Source organism: Lissotriton vulgaris, chromosome 5 (assembly GCF_964263255.1).
Source record: "Lissotriton vulgaris chromosome 5, aLisVul1.2, whole genome shotgun sequence".
Classification (NCBI taxonomy): Eukaryota; Metazoa; Chordata; class Amphibia; order Caudata; family Salamandridae; genus Lissotriton; species Lissotriton vulgaris.
The window spans coordinates 270,527,232-270,552,054 of NC_141693.1; the positions used below are offsets into that span (position 1 = coordinate 270,527,232).

Here is a 24,823-nt window from a genome sequence, read left to right on the forward strand (position 1 = left end):
GTGATTATGTCTCCAGGTAGGAGATATTGCCATGTGTCAGTGAGTGTTAATAAGAAATACATATTTTTATAACTAGACTGCGTGGTTCTTTTTCAGTTAGCCTATACCATAAGATTGATACTGGTAAAACAAGCTGCTTTGCACTCCTTCTAGACTAAGCCTGAAGGCTGCTCTTTACAGCTACCACTTAGAGAGCTGTCTAAGTCCACTAAAATAACCATAAGGGTTGTCTGGATTAGTGCAGGGTGCTACACTTAAATAAGTGAGCACCATATACTAAGCCAGGCTCCTACAGCTGCCACCACAGCAGCTTCACACATGCTAACTACTCCCATTATGTGATCTACTTCACACAGAAAACAAAAAGGAATTCAGTGAGCTTCCATTTCATAAAAGCTAATTAATGTGTACTAATACACATATCAACAAAGCAATTCACATAGACCTCGCTACCATCGATAGAAACAATGGAGGAAAAAAGAGAAAACAATTTCTAAATGAAAAATCTATACACTACACAGGCTTCATAGAAAATTGAAAAAGAACAAATAAAAACCTCCACCGCACTGTGTGATTATTCATCTTTACATTTCTCTAGATATAAAAAGCCTAATAGGTCAGCACCATGCTATAACATGGCCACAAATTAAAAATGTTTATAAGTAATTGGACATTCATCATATGCAATAGTAAATTATCTCCTCTGCAGCAGGTAAGGGGTAATAGAGGCTGGGGTAACAGATAACAGGAGTGAAGTTCACTCACCAAAAATGCCTCCTGGGAATCAAGAGCCACATACTATTCTATACTATTCTTGAAGCAACATCACAGCTTTCAAACAACCCGACCTATATATAAACTTCAAGAAACAATAGAAATGCAAAGGAGACGACAGACAGGGGCAAACCTCACAAGTATGAGAGAAAGCACAGAAATAGAGCACTCTGTTTTTCTATGTCGATCTATGAGCTGCTAATCCAGTCGAGGTTTCCACTCAGCATTCTGGGAATAGTAGTCCAGATTCTTTTTAAACCATTAACTAAACTATGGTCACCACACTGCAAAACAAATATCAACATTGAATGAGAAACCTAGGAATTAGCATGGGTAAATGCAGTACTGAGTGTAGACAGCTAGACTACAAATTAAAGAGAAACCATTAGCATGACAACAAATAACAGATTCAACAGAGAAAATTACAGGCACAATGACAGACACAGAATAACCGACAAAATCGACAATTAGGTAGCAAAAAAGCAATGTAGCACATATACTAGCATCAAAGGTAAGTTCATGGAACTAATGTGCCTACTTAAAGTGCACGAACACCCTAAGAAAGGTATCGAAATGAAAGACAGTGAAGCAGGTGTAATTATTCTGAAAAAAAGATTGAATGATAAATGACAAAAAAGAGACAACAGGAATCATAAGAAAGGTAAAATGAAAACAAAGACAGCTGCGTACGGAGAGTTATACCCCATACACTTGTATAATACCCATACCCACTCGTTCTCGGTCCTGTCTCACATTCTCTGTTCTACTCTGTCCCTGTATGTCAATTTATGGCTGCCTTTGTGTGTCTGCCCCTCTCGGTCAATCTCTCTCTGACCCTCTCTCTAACCAACTCTATGACCCAGTTCCTCTGTTTCGGTCTATTGTTGTGCCTCCGTCTCTCCAAGCCCTTCTGACAGTGTCCCGGTGTGTCCCTCTCTCTCAGCCCCAGGCGTTTATCTTTTTTCTATGCTTCTATCACGGAGCCTCTGTCACGCTCTCTGACCCACACAGCGAGGCAGAAACATTTCTGTAATCTGTCCCTCTCGATGTCACCTTCCCCCTCCTTACCTCTCTACCCGCCCTTTTCTCCAAGGAATTCTCGCCGCTCTCAAAGATCACACCCCCTAGACTCTGTCCCTCTCTGTCTCTCTGCCCCTCGATGTGTGTCCCTCTTTGTGTTCTCCATGTTTATGTTTATGTTTATCCATCCCACTCTCTTACTAACCTCTCTTTTCTGGCACAGGTAGACGACCCAATTAATTAACAGGGGGAGCCAAGGGAGGGGCTGAACTCTGAAAACCTGTACACGAGCCGAGCCATAATAATGAGTGGTGTGTAAATCGCGGAATATACATTATATAAAAATAAAATCAAGGCTCATCACAATTCAAATAAGTGTATATTTTTAACATGGGGAAGACACATTTTTGCTTACTACAGTATATGACAGCAATAAGAACGTTTTAATAACGGAGTTTTTAAACACGACCCGGAAAGATATGTGTTGTACATGGCTTTTTCCTTACCTGTTCCCTTTCCTGCTTGGCCTTGTACCAACCTTCTAGATCGTTTACATGATTCTCCCTGTGACACTATCCCTGGTTCTATCCTGTGTCAGTTACTGCTTGGCCAGATGGGCGACGGTCCTGTTACTTCCTTATTGCTGCATTAAACTACCTATCTGCCACCTACCTGGATCCAGAGTCTTCATTTCGTTTACAACAATATGGTCGCTAACCCCACCCAGACAACAATACCATTAGCGAATTAAGATACTAATCAGTTGTCATGTAGACCATATATGTAGCCAAAATCCCTTTTCCTAGTATACATGAGGCAAAATAATAGTCTATTAAGTAAACACACGAGATTTTTGTCCTGCGCTCATCCAAACTTCCCGCATTTTAAGGTGTACCGATAGCAATAACAAATAAAACAAGCATTGGCATAGCCATTAGATCTCGCTTTTGGGACCTTATAAGTATTTAGTTATGCAGCACAATATCCTTGGTGCAACAACATCAACTGTTGCATGGCTAAGCACTTATAAGGTACCAAAGGCGAGACCTATTGGCTATGCCAATGCTTGTTTTTTAAAGCTTCTGTCAGAGCAAGCTTCTGTCAGAGCAAACGGAAGTGTAGGAGTGACATCAGTCGCAAAACCATTTTTTGAGTGTGCTTGTTCTTACCAATCGCTATGGCAGCCACGGGACAATGCAGGCAAAGGGAGAAGGTTGCAAGAAATTAGAAGCAGTAAGGGGAACACCATGCGCACGTTTGCTAAAATGTGTAAGTCTCTAGGTGTTTCTAGAATGTTTTGAGGTGTTCTGCGGCCTGCGTCACTAGTATTAGCTCATCTACCTAAGGGAATAAACACTTCCTGGTACACATTACCAGTATCAAGTCACAGACACCCGTCCCCAGTGACACCCGGTGTTCATATTATTATGGCATTATCTGATGTGTTGAGAAGGGGCACGTCCTAGTGCTCAGTCATAGCTAGGTAGCTTTTGCTAGGCGCAGTCAGTCAAGAAGCAGGCACTGACGCAGAAGGACACACTAGGGCCAGTCACACAAGTGGCTGTGGCTGTGCTCCCGAGGGCGGCTGCAGGGCCAAGCCATAAACAGAAATTAAGGGGGAGGGGCAAATTATCATATGAACATCACAATGAAGGCACATATAGTGACGTTACTTTAGAAGTGATGTAATGCCCTTAAAATAATACTCACTTTAAAGGTGAAGGGCCTAATTTACAAAAACTGCAAATATACAGAATCATAAAAGAATGTGAAAAGAACGTTTTTGTTTTTACGTTTTATACATTACATGCATTTTTACAAGGTATTAATTTGTACTAAGCTATAAAAATGGCACCGATGTTTAAGTAGAGTTGTCAAATCCGGACAAGTTATTTGCTAAAGCTCAACCACTCCCACCAGCGAGTTACATAGCACCAGGTGTAGGACTTAGATGGACAGGGAATAAATATTTACCAGAATTCGGAGGTGTCCTGCCAAAATTTATCAGTAGAAAATGCTCGGGAAAAGGCAGAAAATGAGAATTTTGGTGCTTTGAACACGGACGGCATGTGGTATCCCACATTCCCCAGTTATGAGCTTGAAATCAGGGTAACAGCCAGAGCGGCAGGCTTTGGAACTGGGGCACCATGTTTGAGTCTCTGCGTCGGTTCAACATCCTGTGATTCTGGGCAAATCACTTAAATTCTGCGTGCATGAAATAATGTAGCTGGTGCTCAGGTAAAGCGCTCCAATACCTCCGGGCGAGTTTGCGCTATATAAAACTTCAAAAAAGCCACAACGCCGAGTAAAATGTTTTTAATTTTTGCCCATGAATCGATCAATAATTATTTAAATTGCTTATTTATTGACAATTAGTGCGTTCCAGATAAACATTGCAATGCAAATAATTCCTTTATCCTTCAATGCACAGAAAATGTACATCTTTCAACTCAACTGACAAATAATATCCGCTGAACCATGAGTTTCCGGTTACATAATTCACGTGCACATGTAAGGACCCAGCGCATACACAACATGGAAGGGTGGTGGTTATTGCAGGGTAGACCACATTTGCGTGGAGTGGGTGGTCTTCACTGCAATGCCAGCCTGGCTTGGCAAGGATGCCAGAGGGGACCTGGCAGTGTACACAGAGGGGGTTGTCAGTTTGCAGTGGTGGGTTCCAAGGCACGTAACCGAAGACCAAGCGGACAAAAGTATCCCCAGAGGTGGTGGGATTTGTTGCCCAATAAATAAACAGCGAGTAATGTTTTGAAAGGTTAAGTACTGATTTCTCTAAAGCTCCGGGGCAATATAATTAGAGCTTGCCTGCAGACGCTCCAGGCCTCGTGCCGGACCCCCGAGTGCTGCCGCCTCCGCTGCCCGCTGTGCCGCTGGTGTGCCCCTGAGCTGCTGTGCCCCTGAGCTCGCCAAGGATCTGGTCTTGTGCAGTATTTAATTTGTAATTATTGCCCTGTATTGTAATTGTTGTGCCCTGTATTGTAATTGTTGTGCTGTGCATTCATATCGTTGTGCCCCATGATTGCTGCCGCCACCGTTGCCCGCTGTGCCTCTCCGGTTTCGGTTTTGTTTGGGTATTGCAGTGGTTGCGCCCTGTGCCCCTCCAGCCCACTCCCTGCCGCTGCTCAGCCCAACCCCTGTTCCCTCCTGCATCACCGCTCTTCTCCTCCCCACTCGCCACCCCGCTCCCGCCTCCCAGCTGCTCCTCCCTCCCACTAGTAGCCTAGGTCTGCATCTACGAGACGGGAAGCTGTGACCCGACCTGACCTGGTCAGAACCGGTCGCTCCACCCGCCTCGTGCCTGACCCCCGAGTGCTGCCGCCTCCGCTGCCCGCTGTGCCTCTGGTGTGCCCCTGAGCTCGCCAAGGATCTGGTCTTGTGCAGTATTTAATTTGTAATTATTGCCCTGTATTGTAATTGTTGTGCCCTGTATTGTAATTGTTGTGCTGTGCATTCATGTCGTTGTGCCCCCTGATTGCTGCCGCCACCGCTGCCCGCTGTGCCTCTCCGGTTTCGGTTTTGTTTGGGTATTGCAGTTGTTGTGCCCTGTGCCCCTCCACCCCGCTCCCTGCCGTTGCTCAGCCCAACCCCTGTTCCCTCCTGCATCCCAGCTCCTCCCCATCCCACTCGCCACCCCGCTCCTGCCTCCCAGCTGCTCCTTCCTCCCACTAGTAGCCTAGGTCTGCATCTACGAGACGGGAGCTGTGACCCGACCTAACCTGGTCAGAGCCGGTCGCTCCACCCGCCTCGTGCCTGACCCCAGAGTGCTGCCGCCTCCGCTGCCCACTGTGCCTCTGGTGTGCCCCTGAGCTCGCCATGGATCTGGTCTTGTGCAGTATTTAATTTGTAATTATTGCCCTGTATTGTAATTGTTGTGCCCTGTATTGTAATTGTAATTGTTGTGCTGTGCATTCATATCGTTGTGCCCCCTGATTGCTGCCGCCACCGATGCCCGCTGTGCCTCTCCGGTTTTGGTTTTGTTTGGGTATTGCAGTTGTTGTGCCCTGTGCCCCTCCACCCCGCGCTCCCTGCCACTGCTCAGCCCACCCTCTTGCAACTTGCACTCACCACTTTGCCCCTGTAACACACGGTTTGCTTCCTCTCACATGTTTTTTACCTTTGATACTTGCACAAGTGCCACCTTCGCCTACGTAACGTTTGTTCTTGTGCTTGAGTGTCTAGCATATATTGCAGTATTATACCTCAAATTATACTCTATTTTCTCTTGTAGCCTGCACACTTGTCACTTTTTCCTCCTGTGCACTTTTTACTACCTCATGTATTTTTGGTAGCTCACATTTTTACTACCTCATGTATTTTGTTTACTCACAAGTGTCACTTTTACCTTGTCTACCTCATGTATTTTTGGTTGCTCACAATTTTTACTACCTCATGTATTTTTGTTTGCTCACAATTATCACTTTACCGTATGTAACGTAACGTATGCTTTTGCAATCTGCTGTTCGTGTAATGTTTTCAGTTTGTTCATTTCTATTCCTATTGTAAAGCGCTCTGACGCCTTTGGGGAAAGTCTGCGCTATATAAAATTGCATAAATAAATAAATAAATAATAAATAAACCCCCGTTCCCTCCTGCATCACCGCTCCTCCCCTCCCCACTCGCCACCCTGCTCCAGCCTCCCAGCTGCTCCTCCCTCGCTCCGCCCCCGACTCTCCACTAATGGCAGAGTGGCAAATGCGCAGCGTTCACACGCAGCAGACGCGCCCTATGCACGCCGAAGGCACGCCAAAGGTAAGCCCGTCTACGCCCGTCTGCGCCTGGACCACGCCCAGCGCCAGAACCACGCCCAGCGCCAGAACCCCTGGCTCCCGCAGCGGCCATCCACCCCGCAGAACATACGAGACCACAACCCTCACTGCCTTCAACACCGGAAGACTCCCCGACTGCCACCGAGCTGTCCCAGGCCGTACCCATGGACCCTTCACCGGCTAATCCTGCAAGTTCTGCTGCATCAGGACCCACACTACAACCACAAACGCCAAACAGAGCTCCAACAACAACCACCTGAAGTGCATCCTGCTCAACACCCGCTCGGTCCACAGACACGCCATTGAACTATGGAACCTACTCGACACCACTACTCCGGACGTCGCCTTTCTCACGAAAACCTGGATGAACGCCTCATCAGCACCCGACATCGCCATAGCCATCCCGGATGGATACAAAATCATCCGAAGAGACCGCATCAACAAAACAGGAGGAGGCATCGCGATCGTCCACAATAAAACCATCCGCATCTCGACCAGCTCCGACGACACCCTCATAGCCACCGCACACCTCCACTTCCAGATGAACAAGTTACTTACCTTCGGTAACGATATATCTGTAAGAAACATTAGTTAGTGTTAGATTCCTTACCTTAGAATATCCCCAGGCGTCAGTCTGGATCCGGAAACTTTTGCGTAGCAGTACCCCTGCGCGTCGGTAGGCGTCGTCTGCAGGCGTCCCCTGCGGCTCCGCGTCCGTCGTCGGCGTCGTGCGCCGTGATGACGTCGCTGGAGTATATAGACGCCGCCTCCGCGCGCTGACGTCAGTTCTTTGCACACAGCTTTTCCGCGCCAGGAGACGCAGAGCCATGAGAGAACCAACACTGGTGCCATGTAAAACTAGGGCCCTGAAAGGGATGTCCTTAACCCTAGGTATCAGTTCGCAGAACGGGGAGGATGGGTGGGATCGGTAAGGAATCTAACACGAACTAATGTTTCTTACAGATATATCGTTACCGAAGGTAAGTAACTTGTTCATCTGAAAGAAACACGTTAGTGTTAGATTCCTTACCTTAGAATACATACCCCAGCAATACCAACCCCGGTGGTGGGTCTGCGAACCAATACAAAACTACACCAGAAAGTCCTGAGGACAGAACGGCCAAAGAAGCCATCCCTCCGGACTTGACTGTCCAGGCAGTAGTGCCTCGCAAAGGTGTGCAGCGAGGCCCACGTAGCCGCTTGGCAAATGTCCTGCAAGGGGACTCCCCGGCCCAGGGCAGTGGTAGCCGCCGTGGCCCGAGTGGAATGGGCCCTCAGCCCAACAGGAGGCTCCTTCCGAGCCAAAGAGTAGCACGCTTTGATGCAGAGGACGACCCATCGAGAGATGGTCCGTTTACAGACCGCCCGTCCCTTCTTCGCACCCACGTAGCCAACAACAGTTGGTCATCCACCCGGAACTGGCGTGTGCGATCCATGTAAAATGAAAGCGCACGTTTTGGGTCCAGACGGTGGAGCCGCTCTTCATCCTTTGAGGGATGCGGAGGCGGGAAGAAGGAAGGGAGGGTGATGGACTGCCCGATGTGAAAGGCCGAAACAACCTTGGGCAGGAAAGAAGGTCTAGTCCTGAGAACCACCTTGTCAGGATGAATGGACAGGAAAGGAGGTTGGACAGAAAGAGCCTGGAGCTCACTCACTCTCCTGGCAGAGGTGATGGCAACCAGGAAAGCCGTCTTTAAAGTCAGGAGACGGAGAGGACAAGAATGAAGGGGCTCAAAGGGAGCACACATCAGGAAAGTTAGAACCAGGTTCAAATCCCACTGAGGCATCACAAACGGAACAGGTGGAAACATGTGAGTGATGCCCTTCAAGAATCGAGTTACAATCGGGGATTTGAACAAAGAAGGCTGATCAGGAAGCCTCAAAAAGGCTGAAAGGGCAGAAAGGTAGCCCTTGATAGTGCCCAGAGCAGAGCCCTGCTGGGCAAGAGAAAGAAGAAACAGAAGAACCTCCGAGAGAGGGGCAGAAAGAGGATCCACAGCCTTTGCTGTGCACCATGCCACAAATCTGTTCCACCGACAGGCGTATACCGACTTAGTGGAGGGACGCCTGGCTGCCAGAATAACATCACAGACTTCAGGAGGCAAGTCAAATGGCCTCAACTGCCGCCGCTCAATCTCCAAGCATGGAGGTGGAGACTGGACAGGTTCGGGTGGAGGACCGTCCCCTGCTGCTGCGACAGAAGGTCCTCCTGAAGGGGCAGGCGGATCGGGGGACCGACTGACATGCTGAGTAGCTCGGGATACCAGTACCTTCGAGCCCAGTCCGGAGCCACAAGGATAACTTGGGCCCGGTCGCGCCTGATCTTCTTCAGCACTCTGGGCAGAAGTGGTATAGGCGGAAAGGCGTATAACAGACCGCAACTCCACTCGCGCCGAAAGGCGTCGCCGTGCGAGTGCCGTCTTGGAAACTCCAACGCGCAGAACTGATGACATTGCGCGTTCTCTTCGGTGGCGAATAGATCTAACCAAGGCTCTCCCCATTGCAGAAAGATGCCTTGCGCCACGTCCGAGTTCAGACGCCATTCGTGATCCATCGAGCACCGACGGCTGAGTTCGTCCGCCCTGGCGTTCAGAGAACCTGCCAGGTGTTGAACCGTCAGAGTCACGCCCTGACGTTCCAGCCATTGCCAGAGGCGCAGAGCCTCCTGGCAAAGGGTCCACGACCCCACACCGCCCTGTTTGTTGCAGTACCACATGGCGGTGGTGTTGTCGGTGAACACCTGCACTACACTCCCGTTGACAAAGGGGAGGAATGCCTTCAGTGCCAGACGAATCGCCCGCAGCTCCAACAGATTGATATGGAGCCGGGACTCCGCCGGAGACCAGATGCCTCTGATCTCTGCCTCTCCCAAGTGGCCACCCCAGCCCTGGAGGGACGCGTCCGTCACGACAACGTGCTCCGGTTGGGGAAGGGAGAGGGACTTGCCCCTGACCCAATCGCGGTCCGTAAGCCACCACTGCAGTTGTCTCGCAGTGCCCTCCGAGATCAAGACGTGGTCGGACAAGTTGCCCTGATGCTGGGCCCACTGAAACTTCAGGTCCCACTGCAGAGCCCGCATCCGCCACCGAGCGTGATGCACCAGAAGGATGCAGGAAGCCATCAGTCCCAGCAGCCGCAGCGTCAACCTGACCGAAACCCGGGATAGCGGCTGAAAGATGGGAATCAAAGCCTGAATATCCCGAACCCGCCGTTCCGGAGGATAAACCCGAAACTGCGCCGAGTCCAGAACCGCTCCGATGAAAAGGAGCTTTTGAGAGGGACATTGATTTCGGCACATTGATGGAGAACCCCAGGTCGTGCAAGAGGTCTGCCGTTATCTGAAGGTGGTGGACGACTGTCTGGGGCGAGCCCGCCTTCAACAACCAGTCGTCTAGGTAGGGGAAGACTGAAACCCCCAACCTGCGCAGATGGGCTGCGACCACCGCCATCACCTTTGTGAACACCCGTGGGGCGCTGGTAAGGCCGAAGGGAAGCACGATAAACTGAAAATGCTCCTGGCCTACCGTGAACCGCAGGTAACGCCGGTGGGCCGGCAGGACGGGAATGTGAAAATAGGCGTCCTGCAAGTCCAACGCTACCATCCAGTCTTGTGGGTCTAGAGCAGCCAAGACCTGAGCTAACGTCAACATCTTGAACTTCTCCTTCCGGAGGAAGCCGTTGACGTTCCTTAGATCCAAGATAGGACGTAGGCCCCCCTTGTCCTTCTTGGGCACCAGAAAGTAGTGGGAATAACAACCACGCCCTACTTCTGGCCCAGGAACGCGCTCGATGGCCCCCTTGGCCAAGAGGGCCGTAACTTCCTCCTGCAGAAGTGTCAAGTGGTCCCCCGACACACGGTGGTTCTGCGGTGGCATGGCTGGAGGAGAGGTCTCGAAGGGGAGGGAGTAGCCCCTTCGGACGATTTGCAGCACCCACCTGTCCGAAGTGATCGTGCGCCAGTGAGCGTGGTGATGGCGAACCCTGCCACCCACTGGCGTCACATGGGGCCGAAAGCACGGACTAGGAGGATTTTGGGGTAGATGCTGCGGGGGAAGGTGTGGTCTGACCCCGCCGTTGTCCCCGACCGCCACCACGGCGGTTTCCACGGCCGCCACCGCGTTGAAAGGATTGTTGCGGCGCGTGGCTGGCAGCACGTGTGGGGGCGCCCCTTCCTTGGCCACGAAAGGGACGAAACGAACCCGTTTGCTGACGCTGGGTCGAGAGACCCAAGGACTTGGCCGTGACCCTGGAGTCCTTGAAGCGTTCCAGCGCGTGGTCCGCCTTGTCACCGAAGAGGTGACAGCCATCGAACGGCATGTCCATCAATGTATTTTGGACGTCTGCCGAAAAATTGGCGGATCTCAGCCAGGCGTGGCGACGAATCGCCACTGTCGTTGACATAGCTCTGCCCAGCGAGTCGGTCGTATCAAGACCACACCGTATCGAATATTTCGCTGCATCTCGGCCCTCAGCCACAGCCTGACCGAGTTTTGCCCGCACCTCCATGGGGCATTCTGGCAGCAGTTCCGCGACCGTATCCCACACAGAGTGGGTGTAGCGGCCCAAGAGGCAGGCGGTGTTGCAAGACCGCAGGCCCAAACTAATGGACGAGAAGACCTTCTTGCCAAATTGGTCATACCTCTTGGATTCCCGGTCGGGCGGGGCCGACGGGAATGCGGACTGGGAGGTCGAGGCCTGGATCACCAGACTCTCAGGAGTGGGGTGGGTAGACAGGAACTTGGGGTCGTCCGGACAAGGACGGTGGCGCCTGGCCACGTTCCGATCAACAGGCGGACCTGAAGCGGGCCTGGACCAAGTGCCCAACAGAACGTCTGACAAGGCTTCATTAAACGGCAGCAGTGGCTCCTGTGGGCATGACTGCGGTTTGAAGACCTCGGTGAGGATGTTAGGCCTCACGGCCGCGACGGGGAGCTCAAGGTGTAAGGCCTTGGCAGCCCTCATCAGCACCACAGAATAGGCAGCTCCCTCCACCGATGCCACGGAAGGAGGAGAGATCAAACCAGGGTTAGGAGAGTCGTCCAGACCACTGGCATCCCCCAAGTCACCTGTCCAGTCCGGGTCATACTGGCACTCGCGTGACAGAGGGTCCTCGGACCCCTCCCAACCTTCACCATTCTCTTCATCTTCTCCGTATTCGGAGTCAACGATGTAGACCGGCTCCTCGGGGTTCATGGGCCCCATCGGCGCCGGGACCGGCGTCGAGCGACGCCCGTCCGGCGTCGGGGAAGGTATGGGGACGGCGCCGCCCGGAGCCGGCGCCGGAACCCCGGAGCCGGCACCGGAGAACCGGCGCCGCGCGGGGGCGGCGTCGGGGGTAACCCCGATGGCAACGGCGCCGGGGAGGCCGGAAGACCAGCCGGCGCCGATCCCGAAGGCCCTTGCGGCGCCGGGGTCGGAGCCGTCGGCGGCGCCGGGGCCGGAGCACCCGACGGCGCCGAGGCAGGGACACCCGAACCGCCAGGGCCCCCAGACGGTAGCACTGGGCCCGAAGGCACCGTAGGCCCCGTCGGAGAACCGAGCGCCCTCATGGCCATGAGGAACGCCTCGATCTCCTCAGGCGTCGCACCGTGCCCAGGGACCGGAGGGTATGAGGCAGGCCGCGCCGGCGACTCTCGCGGAGCCGCGGGGTTGGGGTCACCCGAGCCCCCGGCCGCATCGCGCGAGCGTCGGGGGTACGATGACGACGCCCCGACTTCTTGTGCTTCCTACCTGACGAGCCTGACGAGTGGTGTCGACTTCCGGAACGCTCGGCGCGGCTCCGCGATCGTTCCCTCGAACGCTCTCTCAACCTCCGGCCGGACCGGGACCGCTCCCGGTCCCGACGTGGGGCCGACACCCGGAGCTCCAGCAGCTTGCGGGACCGCTCCCGCCTAGCCTTGTTGGTGAGGGCCCGGCAGTCGACGCAGGAGTCCACGTCGTGGTCGGGGCCCAGACACCGGAGACAGAGGCGGTGATGGTCTGTGACCGACATCGTGCGCTCACAGTCATCACAGTGTTTGAACCCAGGCATCCTATCAGGCACAAAGTGAGAAATAACTTCGAAAAAACTTGGTCAAAGACCAGAGTACTGCTCTTCAGATCTGCGTCCACTGGCGCGGAAAAAAGAAGAACTGACGTCAGCGCGCGGAGGCGGCGTCTATATACTCCAGCGACGTCATCACGGCGCACGACGCCGACGACGACGGACGCGGAGCCGCAGGGGACGCCTGCAGACGACGCCTACCGACGCGCAGGGGTACTGCTACGCAAAAGTTTCCGGATCCAGACTGACGCCTGGGGATATTCTAAGGTAAGGAATCTAACACTAACGTGTTTCTTTCAGATACACACCGACCCCAAGACAACACTCAGAGGCACCCTCATTTACAGACCCCCAGGACCCCGTACACAATTCTGCGAAGACATCGCTGACCTTGTCAGCCCACACGCCCTCCCTTCCGAAGACTACATTCTCCTAGGAGACCTCAACTTTCACCTGGAGAATAACAACGACAACAACACCGCCACACTGCTTGATAACCTCGCCAATCTCTGACTCAAACAGCTGGTGAACACCCCCACCCACTACGCCGGACACACGCTCGACCCAATCTTCTCCTCCAGCAAACACATCTCCTTAAATCACACCACATGACTCCACTGGACGGACCATAGCTGCGTCCACTTCAGCTTCAGAAAGACAACCACCCACCACCACCCGCAACAGGTTCCCCGCAGAAGTTGGAACAAAATTACCCTCGACCAGCTCACCACATCACTGAACCAAAACCCTCCGGCCAGATCTACGGACCCAAATCAAGCAGCCATTAATCTCGCACAATGGATCACCCATTGCGCTGACGAACTAGCACCCCTGAAAAAACGTCCCAACAAACCAGGAAGCAAAAGAGCCTCCTGGTTCAACGACGACCTCAAGAACTCCAAAAAAGAACTGCCGCACCCTCGAGAAAACCTGGAGAAAAAACCCAACGGCAGACAACATGACCGCCTTCAAGATCGCCACCCGCAAACACCACCAACTGATCCGCACCACTAAGAAGTCAGCATTAAAGACCGACTAGACAACAACGCCCACAACAGCAAAGAACTCTTCAACATCGTCAATGAGCTCAACAATCCCAGCGCCGGCAACAACGACATCACTCCCTCTCAAGATCTATGTGACTCACTAGCCTCATTCTTCCACAGCAAGATCGCAGACATACACAAGAGCTTCAGCGACCTCTCCTCTCCCCCTACCTTTGAACTGAAGCCCCCTACCACCACCCTCCGCGCCTGGACCCCAATCAGCACCAAAGACACCATCCGCATGATGAACTCCATCCACTCCGGATCTCCAACCGACCCATGCCCCCACCACATCTTCAATAAAGCCGACTCCGTCATCGCACCCTAACTTCGAGATATCATCAACTGCTCCTTCAACCCTGCTACCTTCCCGGAAAGCTGGAAGCATGCCGAACTCTGCGCCCTCCTAAAGAAACCTTCTGCAGACCCCACCGAACTTAAGAACTACCGCCCCATCTCTCTCCTTCCGTTCCCCGCCAAAGTCATTGAGAAGACCGTCAATAGCCAGCTCGCCGTCTTCCTTGAGTCTAACGGCTCCCTTGACCCCTCACAGTCCGGCTTCCGAGCTAACAGAACCGAGACCGCCCTCATCGCAGCCACAGACGACATCCGGACTGTGGAATTTGACTAAAAAGCTCCCTTTTTCTCTGGTGTCCCATCATGCACCCTATCCACCCTGACATCGACCAGGCAAGCCGATCCTCCTATGTCAAGCACAAATCCCGTTGTACCCCCTCTTGCCTGCTCTCTTTCTCATAAAGCTGATACATGCTAAAAATAATGTCCAGCTACCATGTAACCTACGGGTTTCCGTCCCGTTCGATGTTTTTCCTTTAGACCAGAACAGAGTCGGTAGGATGGGTGACTCGGAAACCCCCCCTCCCTAACTCTGTCACCGAACGAGCAGCTCTCGCTCGTCAATGATTTCCTAGTTTGCGCGGACAGCCACGGGTTGGGTTAACAATCAAGGGAAAACATAATCAAGCACACGAGACTGCCACGAAGAAGAATAGTTTACTACAGCCCATTCTCCTTCTTCCCCGCTGCACACACATACCATTGTGAGATCTCACCGCCCTTGTGTACGAAGCAAAGAACGCACAATGCCTCGTCCTCTTTACCTTTCCGACAGAAATGACCCTGTGACAATGCCTCGATTCTCTGTCCTCAGATACTAGCAACCCTGTAACTTGTTACCTCAAACACCCCGTTGTAATATGTTTGTCTATGTGTAAATGCTATTCAGGTTATTCTTTAAACAAGAACAAGTATGCTATGTTTTCTGTATGATTACATCATGAATGATTGAATCCAGTCTAAGGGAAACTCCTTTTTGATTGTACTCGTACGGTATATAAGTGTTATGTTTCAAGCAAAGTAGACTACTCCTGAACCCGCTTGGTGAAGGAGCTCTCCCTTAACTCGAGTTCTGGAATAAAACCCTTTCAACTCGAAGACCACGGACTCTGCTCCTCATTTTATGCATTACCATTTTCTTGGGTAATTATAGAAATTCCGAACGGCGTAAATAACTAGCTTTTTATTTACCACAGGACACTGCTCGACAACGGGGAAACAGTGGCCCTCATCCTCCTGGATCTTTCCGCAGCTTTTGACACGGTATGCCACCGCACCCTAGTACAACGCCTCAGGAACATCGGATTACAAGATAAGGCATTGGACTGGATCATCTCGTTCCTCGCCGGAAGAACCCAAAGAGTCCGTCTCCCCCCTTTCAGATCAGAGGCCACCGAAGTCATCTGCGGCGTACCACAAGGATCTTCGCTCAGCCCCACCCTCTTCAACGTCTACATGAGCCCCCTCGCATCCATCGCACGCCAACACAACCTAAATATCATCTCCTACGCCGACGACACCAAAGACCCAACCACCGCCAAAATTAACCTTCACGAAGGGATGAAAGGCGTAGCCGAATGGATGAAGAACAGCCGCCTAAAACTGAACTCGGACAAGACGGAAGTCCTCATCCTAGGAACTTCCCCCTCTGCCTGGGATGACTCATGGTGGCCCCCGGCCCTAGGCAGCGCACCCAAACCAACGGACCACGCTCGCAACTTAGGATTCATCCTTGACTCCTCCCTCTCCATGACCAAACAAGTCAACGCCGTCTCCATAATATTTTAACATCCTACACATGCTCCGCAAGATCTTCCGATGGATCCCCACCGAAACTAGGAAAATGGTCACCCAAGAACTTGTCATCAGCCGACTAGACTACGGAAACACCCTCTACACCCGAACCACAGCCAAATTGCAGAAAAGACTTCAACGCATTCAGAACGCCTCGGCCCGACTCATCCTGGACATTCCTCGACACAACCACATATCAGAACACCTGAGAGACCTGCACTGGCTCCCTATCAGCAAGAGAATCACGTTCAGTCTCCTCACTCACGCACACAAGGCCCTCCACAACCTAGGACCCAGCTACCTCAACAATCGCCTATCCTTTTACACCCCCACCCGCCAACTACGATCGTCCAACCTAGCCCTCGCCGTGATCCGACGCATCCGAAATGCCACCATGGGAGGTAGATCCTTCTCATACCTAGCGGCCAAGACCTGGAACTCCCTCCCCTCTCACCTCCGTCTTACCCAGAACCACCTCTCCTTCAGGAAGCAACTCAAGACCTGCCTATTGAATCAGTAACGATCCCCTTTCCCTTAAGCGCCTTAGGTCCCTCTGGGTGAGTAGCGCGCTGTACAAATTTCTGACTTGATTTGACTTGAGGTGGCGAAGAGAAATTACATATCAGGGGGCAACAGGGAGTAAATTATATCTGTCAAGAGGGCGAGGAACCAGGGAAAAATACTGGGCCACAATGTAAAGCGAAATAGCCTGGGAAGTGAGCCGATTTTATGGATACTGATACAACAACAGTGTCTCCGGGTTTGAGACGGTAAACACCTCTAGTGTGATTAGCGCTTGTGGAAAGAGATGCCTGGATAGAAACTGTCTCAGTTAAACAAACAAGGGGACCCGATAGGATCGCTTCGGACTGCGGGTAACTAATTTTTACAAGGAACAGTGGTCCTAAGCTTAGAAGGGGTATTCATACAAATTCTTTATAGACTGCAATGAGTGCTATAAGTTTACTTCCAATGTCCACCCGGACATGGAATATTTATTTGATCAATGCAGAAAATTTTAAAGGAATTAGAACACACAAAAATACAAAAGGGCACAGTCCTGTACCCAGTATGAAAAAAAGAAAAATGGAGAAAAAGGTAGATTTTCAGGCAATAACTTTGGAGCAGAACCCTGCCACAGCGCACGACCTGGAAGATTGACCATTGCGTCGACTTCTGAACGAGACTCTTCTGAGCTCCTTAAGGAACCATACCGCGCTTCCCAGCGATAGTTCGCCGGGCACTGGGATCTCACCCACACCCCAGAAAAAGCCCCCTTAAAGCACCTGCTACCATCCTTGAAAGCAGGAACAGTTACAAGCACCCAACAAGACCTTGGAACCAAGGCATTCCATCCTGAGCCACACTAAGGCGTCATTTTTAAACAACCAGGCAATCAACACTAGTCCTGGTGATGATCCTGCTAATATAGGGGCATGGGATTGAAACGTCGACTTTCACTTACAGTGTTATATTGTAGTCACTGACAATTTGAGCTTGCTGTACTATGTATTAAGAAGCAAGCCACGTTCTGCTCCAAAGTTATTGCCTGAAAATCTATTTTGTTTTCTACCTTTTTCTCCACTTTTCTTTTCCTCATACTGGATACAGGACTGTGCCCTTTTGTATTTTTGTGTGTTCTAATTCCTTTAAAATGTTCTGCATTGATCAAATAAATATTCCATGTCCTGCTGGACATTGGAAGTAAACTTATAGCACTCATTGCAGTCTATAAAGAATTTGTATGAATACCCCTTCTAAGCTTAGGGCCACTGTTCCTTGTAATAAAAATGGATAGAAGCGGTAACAGCGCGTAAAAAATACATCAAAGTAAGGAATGGAGTGAGGGAGCGTGAGCCCGCGAGTGGTCCGCGCGCAGCAAAAGTGAAAGTGATCACGCTCCAGATGGCGCCTCGGCTGCTGAAAACAGCCGGCTGCGTGTGTGCACGTACCCGCAAGCGAAGGCCAGCAAAAACGTGTGGTAGCACTTTGAAAACCCCACTTACTAAATGTCTCGCAGAGCAGTGCATGAGCTGGCTCAGGCGAGACCTAAAAAAGGAGGCATGATGAAATGAAACATGGAACCGAGGATCACACAAATTGGGCATGTGGGAACCAGGAATTGATCCTGGGTTTTTAGCATTGCTGACAAAAGAAGGGCATTTCTTGTTTTCCTTCAATGGTTAATGCTTTCTCTCTAATTCTTGGCAGATGAAGGCTCTTATCGGTTTAAGCTCAAAGGTCCAAGGTGACCTTGAGCCGAGCCGAATCCAGGAACCTGGCACGAGATTGACTGCTCAGTGGTTTACCTATCTCTACTCTCTGGGAAAGTCCCTTATGCGTGTCCTGGCCTTTTCCAGCCCTCTCATTTTCACTCCATTAGTCAGGCTATGTTCTCCTTTGAGTTACGCTGCCCTTTCTGTGAAAATGTCCAAAACAAAAATGTATCTATACAAACAAGCAAAGGGACACGCAATGACATAAGTGACAGTAGAACAGCCCTCCTTTATGAAAAGGTGAAAATTGAACTGCCTTGAAAACATCCAGTGAGGTATCCATAAAAATAAATAAATAAATAAAAATCACATTTTAAGCAAAAACTGCGCCATAAGAAAGTCGGCACAAGTAATATGGAACAGGGCCCATGTTCAGATCTCTTAGCAATACTTTCTAAAACGCCAAATAGTTTATGCGACCACACGCACGTGGATGCTCCAGCCAAAAGTCTATTTGCACCGGCACTTATACAAAATGCGCACAGTCGCAAGCGCACATGAAGACAGAGCGCAAACATCACGGCACATTGGAAGACGAGTTTCCATAATGCCAACGGGTGCACTCTGGCGCACAGCCACAACTAGCACCAGCGCAGCCATGTGTAATACGGACCCTCGTGCACTTTTTTATCTTCAAGAATACAAGAATATATTAATGCTGACCATAAGGGTCTTACACCAATATTTAAAAATATATATATATATATATAGAACCGGGGCCCAAATGTTGGTTCAAGGTGCAGATATTTTATTGGCACACGGAAAACCCAACGCGTTTCAAAGCTTTCGCCTCTTGCTCACGGGTAAAGTGCAACAGTGGCCATTCCATATTTAAAGTGATACAAACATTTAGAAACGTGCACGTGACCATTAATGGACATTGAAGAGATACTTAGTGACGAACAAGGTTTTTCAGTATCAAGTTAACCGGTTACATAGCATAATACAAATATAATTGTAATTGGGAACATAAATGAAAAATGAAAGCGTGTTTTTCAAAATTCAAAGCAATATATATGAACACCCTGTCATGGATTTGGCATTTCTGATCATTTACATGTTTATAAATTAAATCATGTTGGTTGTTCAGGAAAACAAAATAAGAACTTCCTGAATAGTGACTGAATCAAAAAAGCGGCGTCATGCCCCAGTGGGCAAATTAATTCATACCAGTTTGCCAAACTTCATGTACATGAGCAGATAAACATAGACAAGGTTATATCACCCAAGTGGGTATATGTTTCACCAAACATATAAGGTGGTAGAAAGAATGTCCATGATTCAAATTAGAAGGTGTCATGCCCAAGTGGGCTAGGTGGATCCCAATGTCTTGTGTCTTATGCTGTATACCTACAAAGTTAAAGATTGAAAAAAACAATGTATCAGTGATACCATTTAAATTCCTGGTCACGCGAAAAAAGGTGCATTTTTATAAAAACAGTCAGCATGGAAAGACTATATATATAGGAAAGCAGACAATATAATGCAATTTATGATTGTAAGTGTACTGATAATTCTTCCCCTATGTTATGCCCAAAGGGTTGTAAGGTGTTATACCGGATGATGTACTTGGATTCGAGTTTGCGCAATTCAAGTAACCTGTTGCCTCCTCTTTCATTTCTATGGACGCAGTCAATCACATAGAATTGCACCAAATTGGGGTTTTGATGAAGTTCAGTCGCAAAATGCCTAGCCACCGGGTACTGTGGATTTGCATTTTTGATAGCACGAAGATGCTCTAATGCCCGTAGTTTAGCTTTCTTGGTAGTCATGCCAATATAAAACTTATCACACGGGCATTTGAGTGCATATACTGCATACTCGGTATTATGCACTCAAATGCCCGTGTGATAAGTTTTATATTGGCATGACTACCAAGAAAGCTAAACTACGGGCATTAGAGCGTCCATAGAAATGAAAGAGGAGGCAACAGGTTACTTGAATTGCGCAAACTCGAATCCAAGTACATCATCCGGTATAACACCTTACAACCCTTTGGGCATAACATAGGGGAAGAATTATCAGTACACTTACAATCATAAATTGCATTATATTGTCTACTTTCCTATATATATAGTCTTTCCATGCTGACTGTTTTTATAAAAATGCACCTTTTTTCGCGTGACCAGGAATTTAAATGGTATCACTGATACATTGTTTTTTTCAATCTTTAACTTTGTAGGTATACAGCATAAGACACAAGACATTGGGATCCACCTAGCCCACTTGGGCATGACACCTTCTAATTTGAATCATGGACATTCTTTCTACCACCTTATATGTTTGGTGAAACATATACCCACTTGGGTGATATAACCTTGTCTATGTTTATCTGCTCATGTACATGAAGTTTGGCAAACTGGTATGAATTAATTTGCCCACTGGGGCATGACGCCGCTTTTTTGATTCAGTCACTATTCAGGAAGTTCTTATTTTGTTTTCCTGAACAACCAACATGATTTAATTTATAAACATGTAAATGATCAGAAATGCCAAATCCATGACAGGGTGTTCATATATATTGCTTTGAATTTTGAAAAACACGCTTTCATTTTTCATTTATGTTCCCAATTACAATTATATTTGTATTATGCTATGTAACCGGTTAACTTGATACTGAAAAACCTTGTTCGTCACTAAGTATCTCTTCAATGTCCATTAATGGTCACGTGCACGTTTCTAAATGTTTGTATCACTTTAAATATGGAATGGCCACTGTTGCACTTTACCCGTGAGCAAGAGGCGAAAGCTTTGAAACGCGTTGGGTTTTCCGTGTGCCAATAAAATATCTGCACCTTGAACGAACATTTGGGCCCCGGCGTCTTGCTGATTTATGAGCAGTTGTATTGCCAGGAGTTCGTTTAATACTTTGGGAGGTGGCGATCCCGCCGGGAGCCTGCTGAGGCGAGAGGCGAGAGTTACGCTAATCGAGTGTGTGTCCATATATATATATATATACATATATACATATATATATATATACATATATATATATATATATATATATATAGCATCAAACTCATTTTACCAAAACAATGCCTCAAACAAATGATATTGAAAGCTGCACAATATTTTAGCAAAACCTTTATTGAAGTTACAATTTTTACTTTTGTATACAATTTATTTTGAAAGTAAACAATCACCAATCTTGCTTTCAGGCTTTAGTAGCATTATATGTAGCTTAAAATTGTTACATTTTGCAAATGTGTACATAAAAAATACAATCAGTGTCATTTGATAGCGCTCACCCTAATGGTAAAGGCTTTGTGTTACTGAACCATATACATCTGAGACAACATCCCCACAGACACGAGAACTCCTCGTACTCAATCTGCAATTGAGAATGAAGTTTAAGGTACGTCTTTTCAAAGAGATTTACCATTCTTTTTGGTATGAACTTACTTATTACCCACCTAACTGCAAACAAACTTAAATTGTACCGCCAGGCTATTGCCCACTCCAGCACTTTGTTGCCCCCCAGCTTGGTTGGCCAAGTCCACGTACCAATACAAACATACTAAGTCTATGTAAATATGCACAGCATACATCATAACACCAGTTACTTTGCCTGATATAGCAAATGCTTACCACAAATTGCCAAAATAGCAACGTTCCCTTTGTCTAGCCCACATTTCTGAAATACATGCACACAAACCATAGTTGCTGCAAAAGAGCTTCAGATTCAACTAGACAGTTGATTATTTTACCCAGCGTATATCTTCTCTTCCCACTCCTCCAAAATGAAAAATCTGGGGTCTCCCCTTTCCAACCAAACCATCTACAAAATTATTAGTGGCATAAGGCCCATACAATTGCATGAGACCAACAGAAGTTGGTGTCTTCCCTCAGCCCAAAAGCTAATTTCTGACATGGAGATTTCTCACCAGAACAAGTGGAGAAGGAATTCTCTCTGAGGAAGAGGGCAGAAAAGAAGGAAAAAAAGAAATTGAGAGAACAGGGAGACATCAGACAGGGTCAAGTATATTTAGATTTATTGTTCCTATTTATATGCCACATACTATGAAAATGCTTCTAGATGCTGGGATGCCTAGTTGTGTATAACCCACCAAGAAATTAAAGGAGTGTGTAAGATTTGCAATCATGTTGAAAAGTGATGGACCAGCATACCAAGAATAGACCCAGGGAAGAGAGGTCTTTATCATCCACGCTAAGGGGAAAAAAGCCAGAAGATGTCACAAGTGCCTGAAACTTGAGATAATGGACTTTCAACCTTTTCTCACTAGAAAGGGTTTTCGAATCATTTGGGCCAGAGATGAGAAAATCCAGTTTCAATGATTACAACGTTTGACAGTGACCAATACGTTATTTCCTGCAGATTTAAGAATTCAAGGCTGAGCGTGCACTTTATTAAATAGCCACGAAATGTTCTGTGCAGGGACTGGTGGCCCTAGCAGACGAACTTGAATCAATATGCTCCTTAATTTTAGAGATGACATTCACCACTGTAAAAGTGGTGGTGTGTCTGCATTATCAATCTTACACATAAAGAGAAGCTAATGGAGAGAATTTAAACAGAGAACCCTAAAAGGGGAGGTGAAATAATTGGGAAGTAAACTAGGAAAGTACAGAGGGATAAGAAAGGCTAAGGTAGAGAACGGTTCAGAACACAGACTGGGAGTAAATAGGGAGGCTAATATAAAGAACCTGCACAGAGTAAAAAAAAAAGAAAGGAGGATGGGGAAGATACCTTTAACAGTGTATAGACGAGTACGGATAGATGCTAGAAGAGGAAACTGGGGCACAGTAAAGACAAGGAGAAGAGGACATCACAGGTGACTAAAAACATAGATGTAACGGAGGAAGGCTAGGGAAAGAAACAAACAACCAAGCACAAACCGAGAGATAAGAATGAATGTAGAAGAGAGGGGTTGGGCAGAAAAAGAGAAAGGAAGGAAGAAATCTAGGACTGAGAGTACAGTGGCTAAGGAAGAAAGCTGGGACAAAACAAAGCGAGGAAGGAGTCGTCTCGAAGAGATTGGGACTGCACATAGCAAGAGAAAATAAGGGGAGATATGGAACAGAGGAGACAGAATATGGAAGAGAGTAATGAATACATTGGTCTAGAAAGAGGGGTGGAGCAATAATAGAAGACCCCATCCCTCTTCTGACTTCTAACCTCTCCATCTTGTTCACATGCCATGAAGCCACATCTTAGGCATGCACGCTCGCTTGAGTTGTGTGATGCTTAGATGATGTCACAAGAAACATGACACAGGTGCGAACAGGAATCTTGCTGTACTATCCAAGTCTATTTCAAGATAGTTTACATTCACAATATAAAAAAAACGTACACAGTTTGTTGTTTTGGCAAATGCAGTTCATCTTAACTTACAGCATAATTTAAGATTGTAGCCTAAGATGCTCACACAGAGGAGGCAACAGAGCCTAGTATTACAGTCACAGAAGTATCCCCAGAAATTAGTTCCATGCGATATTTTCAGAGTTAGTAATCATTTTGAGACTAGCTTGGGCCAGGTGCTCGTGTACAGCTTAGCAATGGTGAAAAGTGCTCCATTAATGCATGCAAGTCACCGAGAGCCCCCGTGTCCCATGTCCAGCACATACCTGGCTTGTGCCTCCCACCCCTGCACATAGGGCGCTGGGGCACATGATCCCCCTTGGCCTCCTACATACCAGTGGCGTGCAGGTGGTCTCTGGCCAGCTCGAACAGCCTCAGGTGCATGTTGGTAATGGGGTTGAAGGAGCCACAGGCCAGCAGCACCACCTCAGTCCGGTCATCAGACTTCTCCATCTCGGCTGGGCGCAGTGGCAGGTGTTGTGGAAGGGTCTCGGTGTCGGACCACAGTGCTGTAACAGGAAGCAGAGACAAAATCAGTCACCTTTCTGTCTGGTAGAACATAATACATAATCCCTAACCTACAAACAAACCATTCAGAAGCCCGTGGCCTGTCGTACACGTCTAAATTTACATTACATTACATTTACATTTCCATAAATTGAGCCTCTGTCTTAAGAACCTCCTTTAGAAAACCACTGGACAGAGAGTCTAGACTTCGGTAGCCTTGGTATTATTAATATAATCTATAGCCTTGGTTGGTCGTACGTACCACAGAGAGCGTGAAGTGATCAGGTGAAAGATTACCCTCCGAAACAAGGTGAGGGCGGAGTGACGGTGGACAGAGAGGGTGGTGCCTCCGAAGAACTGTGGAGTTACTGGCAGCGCGCGACCGCAATGGCATCATAGGGAGGCTCGCGCTGGAAGTGTTGCAAGAGGAAGCTCGCACATTAACAAAGACCTAGGCTTTGGGCGGGTGTAGTAACCTTGGCTGGGCTCTGCAGGTATTACAGTAAATGGTCAGATTACGAGTAGCAAACATTGTTTTTTCTCACGGTGTTTTTTTTTTTAATGTATATACGCTAGACTAGAGTCAAATATCGGGGGGGGGGGGGGTGGGGGGGTGGATCGTCAGGCAATTGGCAGGGTCGAGCTGCAGGGGCTCTTAGAAGGGGTGAAACCACAACAAAATCCCATTAACATGCACAAGGTATTTTAAAGACCTGTGAAGTGCTCGGGTGCGGCTGTGAGCGGGCCCTTGAAGTCTAACCCCCGGGTAGCCACACACAACAGAGGGGGGGGAAGAAGCCCTTTGAGGCCAGCGGGTGTTGCGCGCCTAATATAGCAGAGCTTTTTATATACGTAGAGCCAGCATCTCCCAGGTTTACCCCATGCGTAATGACAACTAC

At 48.7% G+C, this 24,823-nt stretch overlaps 1 protein-coding gene across 12 annotated transcripts in view; it reads right to left on the reverse strand.

Annotated features, from left to right (window-relative positions):
- NMNAT1 (nicotinamide nucleotide adenylyltransferase 1) overlaps positions 1-24,823 on the reverse strand; it is a 243,300-nt gene that overhangs the window by 36,698 nt on the left and 181,779 nt on the right. For 10 of the 12 annotated variants that reach the window (XM_086921371.1, XM_086921373.1, XM_086921367.1 and 7 more), the window contains one exon: positions 23,753-23,926. In XM_086921371.1, the coding sequence (XP_086777497.1) occupies positions 23,753-23,870 (118 nt within the window). In that variant the 5' untranslated portion in view covers positions 23,871-23,926. Of the gene's footprint in view, positions 1-23,683; positions 23,927-24,186; positions 24,318-24,823 lie in introns of those variants that run through there. The other 2 variants (XM_086921372.1, XM_086921379.1) reach the window with 2 other exon arrangements.